Genomic DNA, 21473 nt, shown 5'->3' with positions numbered 1-21473 from the left:
AGGAAGTACACACAGATATACAGGAAGTACACACAGATATACAAGAAGTACACACAGATATAAAGGAAGTACACACAGGTATACAGGAAGTACACATGAAGACCAGTCATGAAAATCTGCCCTGAGCAGTCTGTGCAACTTGTTTTTATAGTCTGATTAGTTCAACCGAGCTCACAGACTCGGAGGCGTCCTTGAAGCGACAGCTGCACGCTGCAGCCTCAACCAGCTCCTCATTCAGCTCTCTACTAAACCATACATTTGGTTCATGGGCAGATTACATTCTCAGCCATAGTGGTTAAAAACATCCATAAATTTGACCAAAAATGACCTAACACTATTCACATTGCTTGAGATCTTTGCCTAAAACTTTATTATCTGTTGGAGTGAATCCAGTTTCTCTATTAGCAAAATATGTTATGAACCACTACAGAGACTCTAATAAAACTCTTAAAAAGTTATCATAAGAAGTACATCAACAACTGTTTAAGTTTTTGATTTAACTCAATTCAAGATGGCAGAAAGAGGTACTCAACCTCTAATACTACAAATATGGTTATTACTGAGTCAAATTAAGACAAATAGATCTAGAATTTTATGTAGTAGTGGCTGAGAGTCATCCCCAGCTCTCCCAATGCTAACACCTCACATGGTTGGACCTAAACAACCCCAGCTTCAGCAATTTTTCTACATACAACCTGGAACATGGAAGGCATTTTATCCTTTTAAGGGAAACAAAGCATTTATTTTATATGGTGTTGAAGAGACTTGTTTTAAAGTTGAATCCTATGCAGACCTTTTTTTATTTACCAGTAGTTTTACCTTTAAGTAAATGTTGACATCTCGACATCCTGGTCTGAGGATCCCATCATGGCAGCCTGGGTGTCTCGTCTCTGCCTCTGAGATTTTTTTTTACAGCACTTGTGAAAAACTGTAGCATGACGATGATGTGAGAGAGTGCCTTCTGTCTGCGAGGAGACGAGCGCCGCCTTTGCAGATGTTCATTTCTAAACATAATTGCACAGGCAGTAGCTGTTAAAAAGTAAATTCTCGACGTAATTGATGTGTTCTGCGCCATGTGGGAGCCTTTTGATTGGAACTGTGAAGCTGTGAAACTGGAATAGCTCTGCTCTTCACTGGAGGGTGTTCTGTGGGATTGTGCTCATCATTAGCTAAATAATAAATCGTGCGTGTGAGTGCGGGTGTGCATGCCCTTCTGTGCAGATGGAAAGGTGACTGTTTCAACTGGGATGTCTTTACTGCAGGTAAAAGAAGCCAAGGTGACAGAGGCCAAGCTCAATGAGGCTCGGGAGCACTACCGACCAGCAGCAGCCCGGGCTTCCTTATTGTACTTCATAATGAACGATCTCAATAAAATCCACCCCATGTACCAGTTCTCACTCAAGGTAGGCTCTCTCTTGACCCACCATGTTTTCTACCTACCACTCAGGCTCCCATGGAGACCCCTCTTTACACTCCCCGCCCCCTCCTCCCTCGATTTGCTCATCATGTTTTATGCTCTTTGCCCTGCTTTTATTGTGTTTGTGGCTCCCTAATGTGGTTATGTAGAGTGTAATGTCTCTCATCTTGTCAGCCAGCGAGCCTGAGAGAAGGCAGCCTGAGATATGGTTTGCAATCACTCCCCGACTCTTCAGGTAGCTGCCTCTGCCCGAGTTATTTCCCCAACATAATCAAAGGAAAACACATTCAGAGTTTTCATACCCTTGACCCGCTAGATGATATGAAACAGTGAGCATTATAATGTGTTTTCCCCAACAGGTTTACAGCAAAGTGGAAATATGCTAAATGGAAATTGCCCCACGTTTTCAGAATGACGTAGGTAGCAATATATCTTACAGCCTGGTATATTTATATGTGGTACATAAAAGACACCTTCATGGACCAGGCTGAATTACAGAGACTTTTTTACCTTGTACTTAAAACGTTTTGTTTTTGGTACTTAAATTTTATGCCCCTGGTTTGTACCAGGTAAGTATCTGGTTCATACACAGTAGGTACCATTCTGTAACTACAGAAATTGTCTAAAAAAGTGAAATCTGGTCCTCTGGACATTCAAAAAACAAAACAAAACAAAGCAAAACAAACAATAAAAAAAATGTAGAAACGTTTCGTCTTTCATCCCAAAAACTTCCTCAGTCTGAGGTGCTGTATTCAGCTCAGTCTCTTAAATAGCACCTTCTCAGAGTGGATCAACCAGTTTGCTGCTGACAACCAAAACCAGGTGCTCACATGGTCAAGAAGGACCATCAGCCTAACAATGGGTCATTAGCACACTGATGGCTGTTTACTGTTCACAGAGGGCTGAGTGATACTAGCAATCACAGCATTGTAAGAGGGGGACAGTTGAACCCGGAGGCCTCCACCCCTGTTTAATGATGGACAATTTCTTTTGACAAAGATGGCCTCCTTTACTCCTGTCTCAAACCATGGTTCCTCTCTATCCAGGATGTGAACATCTTCATCCCTGAAAGAGTGACCGCTGGCCTGGAGATGAGTGTAGACCGCAGAGTCCTGGCCTGATGATGTTGCTCTTCTGTGTTGGGCCATCCTTTTGGCCAGTGGCTGTTTAGTTTCCCCGATGTAAGACTGATCACAGCCCTCCTGACACTGAACAGCATACACAACATTGCTCTGTTTGTGCCGGGGGACTGGATCTTTGGGATGAACCAGTCTTTGCCGTAATGTATTTTGGGGTTTAAAAGCCACTGGGATGTTATGTTTAGAAAATAAACGTCTCAGTTTCTCTGATACTCCCTCAACATATGGAATGACCACTGGTCTAAATTCCTCCTTTTCACCTGATGGCTGGCTGGAGTTTTGTTTGAGTTTCTTCTCTGCTTTCTGGAAGGCCCATTTAGGATATCCACATTGCTCTAGAGCCTGTCTTGTGTGAAATTCCTCCTTCTAAACACAACGTCCCAGTGGCTTTTAAACCCCAAAATACATTATGGCAAAGACTGGTTCATCCCAAAGATCCAGTCCCCCGGCACAAACAGAGTAATGTTGTGTATGCTGTTCAGTGTCAGGAGGGCTGTGATCAGTCTTACATCGGGGAAACTAAACAGCCACTGGCCAAAAGGATGGCCCAGCACAGAAGAGCAACAACATCAGGCCAGGACTCTGCGGTCTACACTCATCTTCTTGCCAGTGGTCACTCTTTCAGGGATGAAGATGTTCACATCCTGGATAGAGAGGAATAATGGTTTGAGAGAGGAGTAAAGGAGGCCATCTTTGTGAAAAGAAATCGTCCATCATTAAACAGGGGTGGAGGCCTCCGGGTTCAACTGTCCCCCTCTTACACTGCTGTTATTGCTATTATCACTCAGCCCCCTGTGAATAGTAAACAGCCATCAGTGTGCTAATGATCCATCGTTAGGCTGATGGTCCTTCTTGATCATGTGATCAGCTGGTTTTGGTTGTCAGCAGCAAAACTGGTTGATCCACTCTGAGAAGGTGCTATTTAAGAGACTGAGCTGAAAACAGCACCTCAGACTGAGGAAGTCTTTCGGATGAAAGATGAAACGTTTCTACATTTTTTTTGTTTATTTTGCTTTGTTTTGTTTTGTTTTGTTTTTTTGAATGTCCAGAGGACCAGATTTAACATTTTTAGATTTTTCTACCTGGATTATTGAGCATGCATCAGGATACAGAAATTGTATTTTCTGTTTAAATGCAGTATGAATGCTGCTGAAGAACTTGCTGAAAAACAGCTGAAATTACTTTAAAAAAACCACATAAATGTAGCTGAAATGAAAGAACAAGCCTAAGTTAGTAGAAAGAACAAACACATATTCGCTGAATTACCATTAGTTTTAAATAAGTAGAGATTAACACAGAAATTATGAAATTAGCTAAAAAAAAGGAAGCTGAAATTAGCAAAGAAAATAGCTTAAAAGTAGCTGAAAAGAAGAAAGAAACAAACTACTAGAAGAACCGGAAAGAGTTGAAATGAGCTAAATTGTGGAATTATCTGACAAAGCTGAAAATAGCACAAAACAGCTAAATAGTAGTTGAAATAACTGAAACTAGCATAAATAAGCTAACAAGCTGAAATTAGTAGAAATAAGTTATGTTATACAGGCTGAAAGTAGCAGAAATTACCACAAAAAACTTGAATTTATCTGAAAACAGCTGAAATTAGCTACAATATGTTAAAAATGTAGTTGAAAAGGTAGAACTACTTAAATTAGCAGAAGATAGCAGAAAGAACATGTTTGCTCAATTAGGCTGAAAGAAGCAGTAATGCACAAAAAAATGGAACTTATCTGAAAAAAAAATGGAAATTTGCAAAAAAAACAGATGAAAAGCAGCTAAAAAAAAGCATAAACAAGCTTAAATTACCAGAAGGAAGAGCACATTTTTACCTACTGGTAATTTAGCTGAAAAAAGTTGAAATGAGTATCAAAAATGTGGAATAAGCTGAATAATCTAAAATTTGCATAAAACTCGTTAAATAGTAGCTGAAATAGCAGAAAAAGCTGACGCAGAAATAGACTGAAAGGAGTACAACCAGCTGAAATTAATAGAAAGAAGTTAAAAGAAGCACAAAAATGTTTTAGTTAGAATAAAGAATTAGAAAAGAGCACAAAACAACTGAAATTAGCTGAAAGTAACTGATTAAAAAAAAAAATTTTATTAGCACAAGGAAGCTGAAAGAAAATGAACCCGAACAAAATGTGAAAGTAGCAGTAAACTATTTTAAACAGATCTAAAGATTTAAAGAATGTAAAATGATCTCAATTAATTTTCTATGAGAAAAAAGTGGCAGAAAAGTCTAAATGTTTCAAAAAGCTAAAGTTGCACCAATACAAAAAGTTGTAGCAGGATTGTCCTGAAAGAGCCAAATGTTTTGATTTATGATTTGTTGAAATGACACAAAAATTGTTTGACGAGAAAGATACAGAAAAATATACAGAACAGTTTACTAACCACTAACTCGAAGAACTAACTAGGTAACTAGAAGAAGTAGGAAGTCGGAATAATAAATATAAACAGGATCACAATACAGTAGTCCCTCGCTACTTCACGGTTCGTTTGTCGCGGACTCTCTCTATTGCGGTTTTTCAAAATAAGATTGGACATGACACACAATTGGCTGATTGATGGATGAGCCGCATGATCGGCATGAAATTTTTATTTAAAATAAATTATTTTAAATTATTTAGCACCTGCTGCACCTTTGTGCAACCCATATTGCAGAATAAACTTCCTGCTGCAGCTGATCAGCTGTTCATCATGCAGAGTGGGGAAGTGGGTGTGGCCAAGAGCGCTTGCAGGTGGCTGAGAGCAGATGAGGCGGGGAGCTGAAATCATGACATGTTGTGCTCTTTTAGAGTGTTTAGAGATTAGAAACATTGTTTTGAATATTGCAAGAGTGTGGGAAGGGTTTCAAATACCTATGTATATACTACTAAATTAAACTACTACTTACTGTTCACTTCCTGTTTCTGAACATGGTAATATCTCAACAAATGTTCAGTTCAGCGGCGCATAATCTTTATTTATTTTTTTTGTGCCAAATGTTATTATGTTTTCAAAATTGTAGTTATATTTATTACCAAAAATTGATGTCACAGGCATTTTAAGTTTTTTTTTCCTTAAAGTTATATGATGTCACACAATAACTTCTAAGCTAAATTATCTAATATTTTTTTTACTTACAGTCCTCGTTCTCCCACAAACCTTACAGTCCTTATGCAGTTTGTCTGCCATTGCTATAGGCCTTATATTTATTCCAAATCCCCCCAGAGCTCAGAATGCACAACCAAACTCTTTTACTTTCATTATATCTATGCTCAGGTTTGTTTTCTTCCAAACTTCAAGCAGAGATTCTCATTAAGTGTTCATACTTTTCCAAAAAGGACAGTTTTCTGAGTCACAATTTCTATTTTTGCATGTTGTCTGCCTGTCTGATGAAGAGTTTTGCTGTGCTTTCCATCTCCTCCCTCTGCTACACGGTAAAAAAAAAAAGTGAAAATCACCATGGCAACCAGTGACTCAGCAGATTCTGAGCCAACAGATGTAAAATTATCTATCAAGTTCAATTTTGCTTCATTATTTCATCACGGCTGCCAAATAAATCACATGGAATTTCAACGGTTTTGTTCTCATTTTAACTTTAGGATTGCACAAAAATTTCATATTTAAAGTTAAACACCTAAATAGAAGAACATGGTTTTGAACCCGGAGCTTTGAAATAAGAGTCAGGCTTTACCATAGTTGAAATAATTTTAAAAGCAAGTCCCAAATTATATTTTTGTGCAGAAATTCTGCAGTTTGTTCTGCAGTGTCACATTTAAACATGTTTTTTAAATAAAAAGTCTACATCTTCAAACTTTACTAGTTAGATTTCACATGTATACTGTCCAAGGCAGGGAATGGCTTCAGTCTTTCAGGCCACATGTCAGACTTAATAAAACAGTTTTGTGAACAGCCATAGTAAATTCTTTGCATGAAAGCCATTTTAAACGCAGTGTATTTACAGACACTTCATATTTGTGACAGGTTTTAATTTGCAGCCCCTTCTGAGGTCAGTAAATCTCCGAAAATCTATAAAACCAACGGGGCTTACTCTTTTTGACCCAGCCTATGGGCATCCAATCATAATCAATATTTCCAGGTGAACAGATTTATCCACATGTGAAATGGATTTTCTTCTACACACATGAGCCAAAGAGAATTTGTGCCTAGCTCTGCAGTGTTTTAGCGGGTGTTCACTTCAGATACTGAAGAGTGTTTCTCCTTGGTGTCCCCCCAGGCGTTCAGCGTGGTCTTCCAGAAAGCGGTTCTAAAGGCTGAACAGGATGAAGCTCTGAGGCAGAGGGTGTCCAACCTAACCGACAGCATCACCTTCTCCGTCTTTCAGTACACCACTAGAGGCCTGTTTGAGTGTGACAAGCTCACGTACACGGCTCAGCTCATGTTCCAGGTAGGACAGGGAGCAGCCTTCATCTTCTGCTCGGCATGTTTCGAGAACAAGCCGGCCCTGGGACAACGCGTTTTGTCAGAATCTAATCAAGTGGAAAGAAATGCTGAAAATCCAACTATGTCCTCTTGTCCATCGTGTCCCCAGGTCCTCCTGATGAATAATGAAATAAACCCTGCAGAGCTGGACTTCCTCCTGAGGTATCCTGTCCAACCAGGTGTAACATCACCCGTGGATTTTCTCTCAAACCACTCCTGGGGAGGGATCAAGGTACACAGAAATAATGACCTGTCGTCCGTTAAATCATGACAGCTATATTCAGTTGAATATTTTTGCGAAACGCTAAAGAAAGTTACCGTATTTGTTTTAGAATTTAGGTTACTGTGTGAAACTAGAAATAAGCAGTGGTGGAGAAAATACTCAAACACTGTAAAAGTACAAATAAACAGACAAAAATGTACTCTAGTAAGTAGAAGTACCACATTAATGTTCTTACTTAAGTAAAAGTAAATAAGTACTTGCTTTTAAAAATACTTAAAGTATTAAAAGTGAAAGTACAAAGTTCTTGCTGAATGTATTACCTACTGAAATGGTCTACAATATAATTAAGTGTGCCTACAGTAAGTATATTTTCTGTAATACATTAATAGTGTTGAGCCATTTTAATGAACAATGTTGCAGATAATACATGTATTTATTGTTTTTACTTTGTGACACAGTTCAACTTGGACTTGTGATTCTGGTTGTCAGAATTTCAGGGATGACATGCAGAGGAATTCTGATGTATAAAGTTATATGTATTCCATTTTCTTTACCTAAATATTTTCATAATTTCTTTGAGTTTAATTCTTATTATCATTCATACTCTACAAGAAGGAGGTATGATTTACATGTCCCCTTCTGTAGAACCACTGTTGCTAAATTTTTATTCATGCATCAGGGTGTTGAGCTGTGGAACAGTTTAAAACAATTAGGTGAATCATGTACAACATTATCTGTATTTAAAAGAAAGTTTAAACAAACTTTATAGATTTTCTAACACATTAGTTTTGTTTTTTTTTTATGTATCATTTTAATATTTTTTGACAATTTAAATTATTTAATATAAACTATTATTTTTTGCTTTGGTATGTAATTGGATGTGTTTAAAGTAAGATGTAAGCTTATGTATAAAACTTTTATGATTTTTTTTCTTTATTTTTTAGAAGGGAGGGAGGGAGGGCGCTTGTAAGCCCGACATTGGTTTTTATGACCTCTCCTGCACATTTTTTAAAAACTTTTCTTTTATGTATGTTGTTTCTTTTTGTGCAAACAAATAAACAAACAAACAAACAAGTTAAATGCCATTAAGTAAAATAAGAAAGAAGAATGATTATACCTTTGAAAGTTTTTATTTAACACAAAGCAAAACCAATGTGTCGTTTTAACTGAAGTAAACACATTTAAGTAAAAGTTATCTGTTTGAAAAAAGGAGTATTAGACCTAACAAAGGAATAGACACTGATCATTTCAACTCCAGTTTGTCATCAACTCTAGTTAAAATACTGTCTAGTCAACCTTGTAATGGGTCAATAGTGAACAATTCATTCAACCTTTATTTAAATAGATAAATCACATTAAGCCTGAAAGACTCATTTACAAGTGAGACCTTTTTGGACAGACAAAAACAGTGGTAAACTGGACACATGTAGGAGTTGGAGGTGAAAAAAAATTCCTATGAGACTTTTTTTTTCCTGCCTGAGGAAAAAAAACCCTCTAATATTAAAAAAAACACCTCGCACAAACAAGCACATATTGACATAGACATTCTGCAGAGGAGGGGGAGGTGAGAGCTGTCAGCATGTTCATAGATGCTCTCGAGGGCACTGTAAGAGTTCTGATAAGGATGTAATAATCAGTCAATGTCCAGATCCATAAACATTCTCGAGTTATGTCGAGGAATGGCCGAGAATAACGACTATTAGAATCCAAGAGTCCTGAAATGATGACACAAAGTTTATTCAGCTGGTTTCATCTGGTTATCAGTTGGAAATTCCTCAGGGAGGGGTGGTGAGCGTCAGATCACATGCTCTCCAGGCAAATTCAGATAAGATGACTTTCAAGACCAGCCAGGAGAGCCAAATTCAGATAAACACACAGTTGTTTTGGGGACAGGCAGAACTTAATGACATCTATCTTGAGTCTGTGTTGGTCCACTCGGTTCCAAAATGTCCAAATTACATGGCCACACCGATGAAACGTGACTGAGTAAAATCCCCAAGATCTGATCCATTCAGCCCAAAGCATTTGAGTCTGGGTACTCGAGACACAAAACAAGCCATCATAAAGGCAAGCAGAGTGATCGGATCCAAATTTGCTACCGACAACTCCCTTGATTATTGATAAAACTAGCAACCAGCTGAATCCAAAAAGCAGGAACCAGTTATCATAAATCGAATTAAATATGCGTCCTTAAAGTCCACAAATGGCAGCAAAAAGACACACCATCAAGTCTTCAAGTCGATGAGATATCCAGCTGCGTGACAACAGAACAATATTTTAACTTCCATCCTGACACCATTTTCAAAACTTGGACCCGAGTGTCAAGTCATTTGGAGACATCTCTTGTCTCCTAACATCATGAACTGACACATTTTAATATTGCAGCAAGAATTTCTTGTTCAAGTTCAGAAGAAGTTGGTTTTCAAAGTTTTTTGATTCCATTCTGTCTCTTTTGGCAGGGAGAATCTGTCCTGCTGTACTGAACAGTCTTTCAATAATATTTCAATAATCTTTCAGTAGTCTTTTAATAAGGCCATTGGTGGTGCATATCTTCCGTCTGACTCGGCGGTTGAATCAATTTTGGGTGTCTTAGCAGTGCTGTGGGTGCACCCAGCTCAATGACGTGTATACTAGAATATACATCATTGGCCCAGTTCTTCTTGAAGGCGGGTCTAACGCTACCTGACCACTTTGCAGTCATTCAATGGACCAACTCCTCTCTCTCCATTGGTTACTTTCAAACTAATGAACAAACAAACAAAACAAAAAAACGCAACGTGAATGTAACTTGTAACTCAACGCATTATAGAAATGTAGTGTAATAGAAAGTACAAATACTTAATGTAAAATGTAGTCGAGCAAAAGCTGAAAATACCCACATTTAACTTTACTTAAGTAAATTACAGATACATGAAAAATGTACTTAATTACAGTAACAAAGAACTCATACTTAGTTACATCCCACCACTGGAAATAAGTAATATTACAACTTCCGTATGTTCTCATTTTTGGCCCAAAAAATGTATATAGGTTTTCAAAGTATATGTTTTATTGTTTAAATGATAATATTAAGAGATATTGGTGGGGTTTATGTCACCGAGTTCTCAAGGAGAGTTATTGTCTTTTATAATGAAAGGCACATCAGTACCAAACGTATTTCTGTAAATTACATCAAATGAAGCTCATACTCCATGAGAAGTGGATGAAAAAAGACTGGCCTGAGGCTTTTACTGTTTGTGTTTGCTCAGATTGATTGGTTGCGGTGGGCAGCTTCAATCAGCTTGACTTTAAAGGTTAATCAATTGTACACGCAAGGTCGAAAATTCCACCTCATTATTGTGGGGGTCAGAAAACAGAGTTTTTTAAGAGCAGTTTTTGCAGGGGTCCCTTAAGGTACAGTCAAATTAACTTTTTTAAAATGAAAGGAAAAACATTAATTTTTGTGTTTGCAGGTACAACTTGCAGAAACTAAACTAACAGGAGCACTGAACATTGTTCTCCACTCGCCCCAGTGCTAAGTTTTTGTCTTTTTAAAAGGGCTTGTCATGTCCTGTTCACTCGGTCCTCTCATTCACAACGGAAGCTTATTCTTTTCTCTTACAAAAATGCAAAACCATTTAAACTACAAGAATACTTTGGACATGCCTTCTTCCCTTTATATTAAGATCAGATATATGATAAGATGGAACTTTATTGATCCCACAGAAACTATAGCTTAAAATCATACTTTAACAAATGATTTTATGGATGGGTTAATCTTCTATTTCCAAAAATGGAGGCGGTGGTCCTAGACCCATACAACCCCCCCGGGATTTCCACCCAATTATACATGCTACATTACATTACATGCTTCTGGCATCAGGAACATTTGTAAGGTGGTGTGTGTGTGTGTGTGTGTGTGTGTGTGGGGGGGGGGGGGTATTGTGTGTGTGTGTGTGGGGGGGTATAGGTGGTTCTTGATTAAAAATTTTGAATAAAGTAGATGCCATTTCCTACATTATGGTGTATTTCAACAGGTTGTTAAACATCTACGTTTATCTACATAAGTAAGCACTTGATTCAATAACTATTTTGAGAGCAACAAGAAGTAGCCTGACCAACAGTTCTCCTTGTGTAACTAGAGCACGCTCCTCTTCTATCACACATCCTATCCCCCCACCCCCACCACCCTAGAACATGACACAGGAGTGGATTTTCACTCCTGTCCTGTCCTGGTCCCACAGAAAAAATCCTGTCCTGTCCCAATCCTGGTTCAGAGTAAAAAAAATAAAAAAAATCCTGTCCTGTCTCACTCCTGGTAACATGACTCCTGCTCCTGTTCAGAATCACTCCCACTCCTTTGCTGCTCCTGTTTTTCATTTAATTTTTAGGAAATACATTGAATTTGATTTGATCTTCTACCCATTCCTGTTTAAATTACTTTGTGTTCTGCAGTTTTATTTCAAAAGATATGGTAACAGGAACAGTTCATCTGTGGTGAAAGAGACATTTATTTCCTTAATCCAAACAAAAACCTTCACTAAATGTCATAAAACAAATAATACATGGCCTGTATGCCATATAATTTTTCTATGGAGGATCAACTGCTGAGTCCGTGTTTCTAGGTCTTTTGAAGGTCAGTTACAGTAAAATCAAAAAATCAAAACCAGTACAATGGTCACACCATGTCTACCTTTGATGAAAGAACCCAAACATAACAAGTTGCATTTTACTAATTTATTGAGCAATTGTTTCCTTTAAACAGTGACATTACTGTCATGTTTTAAATTGTTTAAACAAACAAAACAAAAACAAAAAAGAAAAATTATGTACCAAGCAGAGAACTCAACAAATAAAAATGCTTAAAGGCATTATTATACATTGGATGACGTCCTCAAGAAGTTCAGTCTATGTGGTTGAGGTAACGAGCTCGTTTGGGTGAAGCATGATGTCGTGCATCTTACCAGACTTCAGAGCATCATTTACAGACTGGATCATTGCAGGTCTGGTGTTCCACCTCATCTCTCCACAGCTTGACCAGTCCAGAGCCTTGTGTAACCTAAAAATGAAAGAAGACAGTGCATGAGTCAAAATAGGGTTACAGTGTCTACAAATTACAATTTGTTCACCTTTATTTTGGAAAATAATATTTTATCAAAAACAAAAGATTTATAATTGAAATTAAGCCAAGAAAATGTGACCTTTGCAAATATAAATTACAGTAGTTTAATTTTTCTTTATTTATTTCACTTATCATCTTTTATAATTAAGTAGCCTCACCAGGCAGAGATTACAATATTTTATGTATCTTACCTGCTCTTTTGAAGTGTGTGACAAGGGTCTTTGTGTCCAAAGCTGTTTACCAGCTTGCTTCAAGAGCTAACAGCTTCCTGTGTTAGGTAGAAAAATTTAATTAAATTAAAGACAAACAAAAAGCTTAGTGCTACTTCTTGTGCCATGCTTTCTAAAACAGTTATTGAAACAAGTATTTATTTATGTAGGTAAACATAGTTGTTTTAAAACATGTTAAAACACACCGGAATGCAAGAAATAGCAGCTATTTTATTCAAAAAGTTATGGTGGAGGACCCACAGACCTCACACCAATATGTCCCCCCTACAATAATTCTAATGCTAATACCCACTGCGTTGTTCAAGCCAAGAGCCATTGTCAACACTGGGGGGGGCTAAGGCCCCTAAAAAGGGCTTCTAGAATCTCCCCTGGTGTGAAAAAATGAACTGAGAAAAATCAACTCTTGGCCTAAAATTTAACACAACGTAACTGTACACATGGGCAGCACGGTGGCGCAACTGGTAGAGCTGCTGCCTCTCAGCGAGCAGGTCCTTGGTTCAAACCCCGGTCCAGGGGCCTTTCTGGGTGGAGTTTGCATGTTCTCTCCGTGCATGCGTGGGTTTTCTCCGGGTACTCCGGTTTCCTCCTACAGTCCAAAAACATTCATGTTAGGCTGATTGGTAACTCTAAATTGTCCCTAGGTGTAAGTGAGAGAGTGAATGGTTGTTTGTCTCTATGTGGCCCTGTGATGGACTTGCGACCCGTCCAGGGTGTACCCCGCCCCTCGCACAGTGATTGCTGGACATGGGCACCAGCGACCCCCGTGACCCAAAATGGAATAAGCGGGTAAAGAAAATGGATGGATGGATGGAACTGTCCACATCATATCTTAAATCTAAAACCAAAACAGTTATTATGTATATGCAACCATCCTTTCATATAAAAACTGGGATTTTTTACCGGAGAATGCTTTCACTCTAACAAGTTTGTTGTTGTACTGGCATGGCTTGCGGCCGACAGTAACTATTTACACAATAAAGTGATGATTATTCATGTTTTCTTCGATTTCAGTATCCAGCAGGACGTCACAATATCAAAATAGGAATATTTTTACCGGAGAATGCGTGCACTTTAACCAGGTAAAGTTCGGGGTTTTTTTTTACATTACAAAGAGCAACACAATGAAGATTTTAACCTAAAAACCCACATAATAAAGCAGAGCATAATTTTTAAATTAAAAGGGACAAGGTGGAGAAAAATGCGCTGTTTGAGTCTGTTTATTTACTGACGGTAAACAAAGTCCGACTCCCCGCAGCTCCGACTAAAGTTTAAAGCAGCACAGCACCAACACAACTCTTGTGAAGTTCAGGGTTATTTGAAACTTTCCTGCCTGTTCTGTGAGTTTAATAGACAGACAGTTACTTCTTACCTTGCATTGCAAACTATTTTCAGTTACTCGGTGCCGCTTCGCTGCTCCTCCCACCCTCTCGGTGAAAAGCTACAGTTGGAACAGTTGACTTCTGGGTAATGTAATTCTTTTGACGTGTAAAGTGAAGGCTTACTGAAAGAAAACTACAAAATAGCTGCACCCGTGGTTTTTTTTCGTGTTTGTTTCATTAAAATTTTTGTTTATTGGTCGGTTCCTGCTCCTGTCTGCTCCCGTTAGCTTTCAGTCCGGTCACGTCCTGGTCACGTGAGTTATAATGAGGTTGACTCCGGTCCCGCCGGAATCCTGCCGGAATCACATGACCCGCGGTACTCCCGAAAAAATGTCATCCTCTACACCACTCCTGTCAACAACTGCTGGCACTAAGGTAGTACTAAGCTAATGGTGTGCAATACAGACGTGCTCACTAAGATGCTATAGACATAATGCTATAGACGTAGTGCTACAGACGTAGTGCTCCGCTTCTCTCACGCATCCTAACCTCTCCCCAGTCAACAACTGCCAGCACTAACGTAGTCCTAAGCTAGCGCACAACACAGTGATGTCTCCCCCTCCTGCCCCCGTGAGCACCCTGCCAAGGCAGATGACCTCAAGCAAACTGCATGCGGTGTGAAGAGTTGTAGGTAACCAGGAAAACCTGGAGTGGACTTTTAGTGGTTTGAGTATTCTCCTATTAATCAATTGAAATGGATTTGTTAGCCAATAAATAAAAACAGTGCTGGTTAACTGATATTTCATGGTAAATGTGTGTGTGTGTGTGTGTGTGTGGGGGGGGGGGTTACAAATTAATATTTTTTAAATGTCAAGGAAGCCCATCTCCTTCACATACAATTGATTCAACACCTATGGTACATCCAGTAGTTATATAAGGAGAGTTTTATTGACGTATACAAAGTGTTTAATAAAATAGTTTGCTTAAAGAGAGACACGTTTGACTTCAAGTGGTATTGAAATTAGACAGATTTAATGGTGCTAAAGTTTTAAGGAAATATATTGCACAGTTCGTTGTTCCGGGAGTACATGTTGGAAACAACGGTCAGCTTCTAACACACATGGCTGCCAAGGCATGTACGATGTGGGAGATGGTGAGCATGAAATAATGTACACGGCCTACGGTTTAGTAAGCCGTGCACATAAAAAATGTTAAGATTTTTAAAAAATGGTCAAGTAAAATGAGGCTGCACAACTCACTGATCACTTGGGCACAAACATTCAGGACTTCACTAAATTTGTTGCTAACTAATCTTCAGTAATAGCAGCCCAGTGAGTTACTGGATTTATCCATTTGATTTGTTGAAATCAGGTCTCTCTTGTAAATAAGTCCTCGAGGCTCAATGGGATTTACCTGTCTAAATAAAGGTTGAATTAATGAATCTCATTGCAAACTGTTTGCTTCTTCAACCTGAAGGTGCTTTGACCACTGTGCTGATGTACAATCTCTGTCATCCCGGGATGGTAAATAACAAAAAAAACCTTCTGTAGTTAAAGACTTTTTGCTTCTTCTCCCAGGAGCATTCTCAATTAAAAAACTCAAGTGTGGAATGCCAAGCTTTAAACTGCATGAGATACCTCGTTCCAGGTATACCTCATTAACGAGCAACCTCATTACAGGAGTTGGATTCACACACAGACTGAGGCCCTGTTTACACAATGCCAGTTTTGAGTGAAACACAAACTGTAGGGTGACTAAAAACCAGGTGAGGCAGGTTCTCAGCTGGCTTTTAGTCTGGGAAAGTAGTTTTTGTTACTTCTTAACAAAATCAAAGTCTGATTTTGTTTTTTTAAATTATCATTGTACTTTCCCAGTGACAAACTGTCAGGTCTTTCAAGGCTCAAAACCAAGAGGACTTGAGAATGAAAAAAAAAGAATGAGTTATTTTCAGTGAGCATTCTCTAAAACACCCCAACCAAAAGATATTGGTGTATTCTAGCCAACTCGTTGGCCTTTTTTGTAAGAGATGTAGCTGTTCTGCTGCTTTCATCACTCAGCCAATTTGTGTGTTATGTCCAATCTTATTTAAAAAAAAACTATGATAGAGCGAATCCGTGAAAAACGAGCCATGAAGTAATGAGGGACTACTGTAATATTGGCTCATTTTCCTCAATATCAATCAACCTTTATTTAGACAGGTTAATCCCATTGAGCCCCGAGGACTCATTTACAAGAGAGACCTGATTTCAACAAAGAAAGATGACAACAATGGACAACAGCAACAACAATAAACAATTATAAAAAGTAATACTGCAGTTTTTTTTTTTTTTTTTTACAAATAGGATGGCTAAAAGGAAAAGGTAACAAAAAAAACAAAAAACAGCTAGATTCTAAGGCGAATGTAGAAAACGTTGGTTACGTACTGTAACCCCAGATTCTATGAATATAGGCGTAGCCCTTTAAGGCTGTCGCTGATGGGTTTATCCCGTTATGCAGAGCATAAGCACTGAAAAAATTTAGTCCACGCCCAACTGCTGTGTGGGCCCCACCCGGTCCGTATAAATTACGTTAAGAGCGGGAAATCGGCTCCCAAAATAGCTTTTTTCTTCAGCCATTTAGGAGCCAGTGAGGCCCGACGCTTAAAGGGCTACGCCTATATTCATAGAATCTGGGGTTACAGTATGTAACCAACGTTCTATGTCATATAGGCTTCGCCCTTTAAGGTTGTCGCTGATGGGTTAAGGGCGAAGCGGATGTGGTCCTCGCCTCACTGGGTCCATTCGAACACAGTAAGAAGCGGAAGCTTGCCCAAAAAACGTCTTGTCACTCAGCTCCCCGTGTGCATAACTACGCATCGCGTAATTATGTGCCATGCACAGACGCATGTTGTGTAGCTATGCGTTCTGACAAAGCATGAATACCCCGGAAAACTTTCAACGGGAAGAAGAAGTTGAAAAAGGGGGGGGGGGGGGCATGAACCAACTGGTTCATGGCTGAACAGTATAAACAGATTAATGTCCATGAATTGATTATTGATCAAATGAACTGATTGGTAACAATAGTCATGAACTGATTAGTGACAATAGAACCAAAATCACAGACACAACTTGTGACTGATAACAACATCTCACACTGTAATGCATGCAGACAGAAGTGAGCTTAAACAGAGTTCCATGAGAACAACAATATTCATTCTGTTAGAGCACTAAGGACAGAATGTGTCATGGAACGAGCCGTTACATCACGTAGGTAAAAGCGAATAACTGAGCAGGGTGTTGACCATGCAGCCGCAGTGCAAATGTCCTGCATTGACATACCATTATGCAGAGCAGTCCAAGATGCGATACCCCTGGTCGAGTGTGCTTAGAGGTTGACAGGAGGCTCTAAATCTGATGCTCTGTAGGCTTCAGAAAAAACCTCACACAGCCAGTGTGACAAGCGCTGGATGGATAACGGCGACCTGCAGAAGCATCTCTATAATGCACAAACAATTGTTGAGTTTGAAACGCATTGCAGCTGTGCGCGTTATGTAACACGTCAACGCCCGCACCGGGCAGAGAAGATGAAAAGATGCTTCCTCTTCTGATCTGTGGGGGGGGAAGAAACCCCTCCAACGATATCACTCTTGATTTAAAAGAGCTCGTGATGTTTTAGGCATAAAAGCTGGGTTGGTCTTAAATCAGCTGAGCTGCCCGTCAGCCTAAATTCTAAGGCATGACGAAGCAACAGAGAGGGCAGATAATTACTTACCCTCTTAGCGGGTGTTAAAGCCAGCAGCAGGGCTGTTTAAAGAGACAAGAATTTTAAGTGAAAACCTGATCCAGAGGCTCAATTGGAGCTTTGATCAGGGCTCGCAGGACCAGCGTTAAATCCCACTGTGGAGCAAGTGGACGTGAAGCAGGCCTGCGTCTCTGAACATCTTTTAGAAAAACGCTTCATCAGCGGGTGATTAAAAGCTGTTCTGTCTCCGAAACCTTCGTGGCAGGAAGAGATGACTGCAACGTACGTTAAAGCGTACTGAATGCCAACTCCCTATCCATCAGCTGTTGTAGAAAAACAACACGCCGCCTAAAAGGCATGAGGTGGCCTCTAAACCTTCTCTGTACACCAGCGCTGAAAAGCCGTCCCCTTTGATGTGTACAGAACTGTGGTAGATGCAGCACGTGAATCTTGAATTGTGCACACTGAGTCCTGAGGGAGACCCATCCTCTAAGTGGGACCGCTCAGCGGTCAGACCCACAGGTGCTGACCTATTTCTGGGTAACTCTTGGTCGCTCCTCCTGCCTGAAGGAGAGCATCCTCCCTCCACGGCAGTTCCACGGCGACCCGACAACAGACGGTGCAGGCCTGGGAACCATGGTGCGTTCACACGCCGGGAGCCACCAGGAGAGCTGTCAATCCCTCCTCCTGAACTCGGTTCAGGAACCGTAAAAACAGAGGAGGTGGGGGAAAAAACACGTACAAAAGCGTTTTGGGCCACGGGCTGTGAGCAAATGCGTCCCCCCCCAGCGATGGATCGTCTCGCGGGCTCAGGGAAAAACCATAGTTGACACTGAGCGTTCTCTCGCGTCGCAAACAGGTCCACAGCTGCTTTGCCAACTTCTGCTACGTCTGAAAAACATCAGATCTGGATGGAGGGTCTGGTCCACGTGACGTGGGCCGCCCCTGGACGTCACATCTGCCCCTCTGTTCAGAACACCGGATATGTAAACCGCTCTAATAGAGAGCAGGTTTTGATGAGCCCAACACAGTAGCTTTCGCGCAATGTGTAACATCTGGGCTGAACGCACACCCTTTGATGGTTATGTACGCAGCAGTCATCAAGTTGTCTGTGTGAATCAACACGTGTTGATTCTGTAGCACGGGAGCAAAGTGTTGAATCATATTCATTGCTGTGCGACACTCCAAAACATTGATGTGGGCTGATGTGTAGTGGGGCCACAGCGCCCCTACTGCTTGAGATAGGCATGTCCCCCCCCCCCCAGCCTGACAGCGACGCGTCCGTGAAGACTGACCCGTGACATGGGTCTGCTAAGGGGGACTCCCTCTGACAGAAAACAAGGTGTTTCCCCAGAGTCGGAGGTCTGCTCTCACAGAGGAAGGGACAATGATCATCCGTCGTTGTTTTACTGGATCCACATGCAGACGTGCAAAAAAACCACCTCTGGAGGCGTCTCATGTGAAACAAACCAGCGGAACCACTGTGTGAGTGACATCATTCCCAACAGCTTCATGACGGAGACAGCTGTTATCACTTGCCAGGTCTTACGTGGCTGAGTTGACTTTAAAAAAGTGTCGAATCTAGTTTGTGATAAACGAGCTTTCACGGTGGTTGAATTTAATTCCACTCCCAGAAAAAAAAATGTCTGGGCCGGGAAAATAGAGCTTCCTTCCAATTTATGGCGAAGCCCAGATTTAACAGGTGTGATGTCAACACCTGATCCTGCATCAGCGCCTCCTGTCTGAAGTGACAGGAGCAGCAGATCATCCAGGTAAAACAAAAAACTCTCGTCTCTGTGTTAGGATGATCGGTATGCGTTCTCTGGATGTTATACAACAGATCCAAAAAACGGTCTCACCCCTCCGGTCCGTGAGTAAAAACCCTGTGTTTTCTCTCCGTTGGGGGACTCTGTAGATTACTTTTATCAGAAACACTTGGACTTCTGCATTTAGGGATGAGATTTAGTCTGATGATGACGGGACCGTTTTTATAACTCCTCTGAATGGAGGGGTTCGGGTTGCAAACTGTAACTTGTACCATTTGCATAAAACCTTGTCCATCCATCTGAAAAACGGCGAGCATGTTTTAGCCACTCTACGTAACGTTCGTAGGGTGAACGTGCGTTAAATGATGTGTCATGTTTTGTACGGCTGTCAGCCGTCCGCCCCTCAACCGCCGTCATGCGTCGCAGGAATGTTTTCTGTGTGATCCAAGGCAAGGCTTGTGCTGAGGCGAAGCGTGTGACAGCTGATGACGCGGTGGGGCTGCGCATTGGACGTCGCTGTGCGAACGTTGAAAAAGCGGAGGGCGTGACTTCATTAACGCCGTGCTGTTGGAGTGAAGGCTGCTAGCCCCGCGGGAGCACACGTTTTTCTCTGGAGGGACGCGCGCCGCTCTCGCTGGAGGAGCGCGCGCTGGAGGAAGGCGGGACTCATTACCGGGTTCTTTCAGCTGCTTCACGTTTAAGCTGCGGTGAACTGCCGAACGCTGAGACGCGGTGGGTGACGGCTGCCCGCGTTTGATTCGTTGAGACGGGTGTCGCTTCTTGTGAGAAAGAAGGACCTCCACCCGAACCAGCCTGCGGACCACATTTATACCGATGTGAGCTGGTTAGCGCCGGCAGCTGTGTGTGTGCGCCAGCATCAACGCAGCGCCGTTGGATGGAGGCTGTTCATCTTTGTGATCGACTCGTCATGTCTAGAGCGGCGGTGAGTTTAAAAACCTTATTTAAGGACACCAGCTCATGTGGAGGCTGTTCCATCCCACGAGTGCGAGTTGACACCGCTTGAGTGAGGATCGTACATGTAGTGAACTTGACCTGATGTCAAATCTGACCAGATGGACAGAAACTGTTATTTCATTGATCTACATCCAGAAATACAGTTTGACCCATCCTGAGACTTTCTTTCTTGAATTAATCAAGTAGAAAAGACAATTCTCTATGATCATTACTATTTTACAAATGTTTTGATAATCAAATTGTGTTAGTTCAAACAATGTTTACAGGTTGAAGAGAACTACTCATTTTTATTTACATAAACAGTAAGTAATGATTTTTATTCCTCATTCAAAGAAGAAATCAGGGTAATATGCATTTCTTGATTTTTCTGTCTTCAATGAGCAAGTTTGTAAGTGTGTGTTAAAGTTCAGGTTTCGGTCAACTAAAAAGTTTACTGAAAAGAAATGTCATGTTTAACTTTTACAGAAGATACAGGAGAGTTTGACTCCACGAAGTCTGGTTTTCTCCAAAAATCTTTCTGTCTGTTTTAAACAATCTTAATCTCTATCCTTGAATTTTCATAACACCTTACATCACAAACCACACCTCTGTTCTGGTCCATCCACCAATTAGAAAGCTCTCAAATGAACCGGAAGTCGACCCATTTAAATGTGGCAACTTCCCAGTTCAACTCGCTCGGATGCAGCTCATGGAGAAGTGAGATGAAAAAGTTCTCTGATAGAGAAGCTTCAGAGTTCTCTCAGGGATGAGATGTGACGAGTAGAGTTCTGAAGGAGTTCAGAATTCTTGCAATCCAGGATGCAGAGACGATTTTGGGAATTATAACTTCTGTTTGGATAACCTCACACGACTCCTAAAAGTATTTTAGCTGTTCTCAACGGAGACGCTGAAAGAGTCAAAAGAAGGACTTCACGCCGACCTGATCTATCATCAACCAGGTAAAAGTTCTACTTCGACCAAGCGTACCGTGGCCAAGCTGAGATCTGAAGGAGCGTGCACGTTTCTGGTCAAACAGATAAATTCCCTCACACATCTCTCTGTAAGATAAATCTCCATTTTCCATCTTAAACTCTCCTTTCTCCTAAAATCATTACACATATTTTAGAAATGTCTGAAGCAAAGTTCTCAATCACCGCCGTGTGATTGATGTCTGCTGTT

The 21473-nt window shown here is 40.6% G+C and overlaps 1 protein-coding gene across 1 annotated transcript in view; it reads left to right on the top strand.

The window, feature by feature from the left end:
• Positions 1-21473, top strand: part of dnah9 (dynein, axonemal, heavy chain 9) — a 428033-nt gene that overhangs the window by 294407 nt on the left and 112153 nt on the right. The window contains exons 65-67 of the mRNA XM_037691599.1: positions 1263-1403; positions 6776-6946; positions 7091-7213. Coding sequence (XP_037547527.1) covers positions 1263-1403; positions 6776-6946; positions 7091-7213 — 435 coding nt within the window. The remainder of the gene's footprint in view (positions 1-1262; positions 1404-6775; positions 6947-7090; positions 7214-21473) is intronic.

This window comes from Nematolebias whitei, chromosome 17 (genome assembly GCF_014905685.2).
Source record: "Nematolebias whitei isolate Nwh7 chromosome 17, NemWhi1, whole genome shotgun sequence".
Lineage (NCBI taxonomy): Eukaryota > Metazoa > Chordata > Actinopteri > Cyprinodontiformes > Rivulidae > Nematolebias > Nematolebias whitei.
The sequence above is the reverse complement of the archived record's forward strand: the minus strand, read 5'-3'. Positions and strand labels throughout refer to the sequence as shown.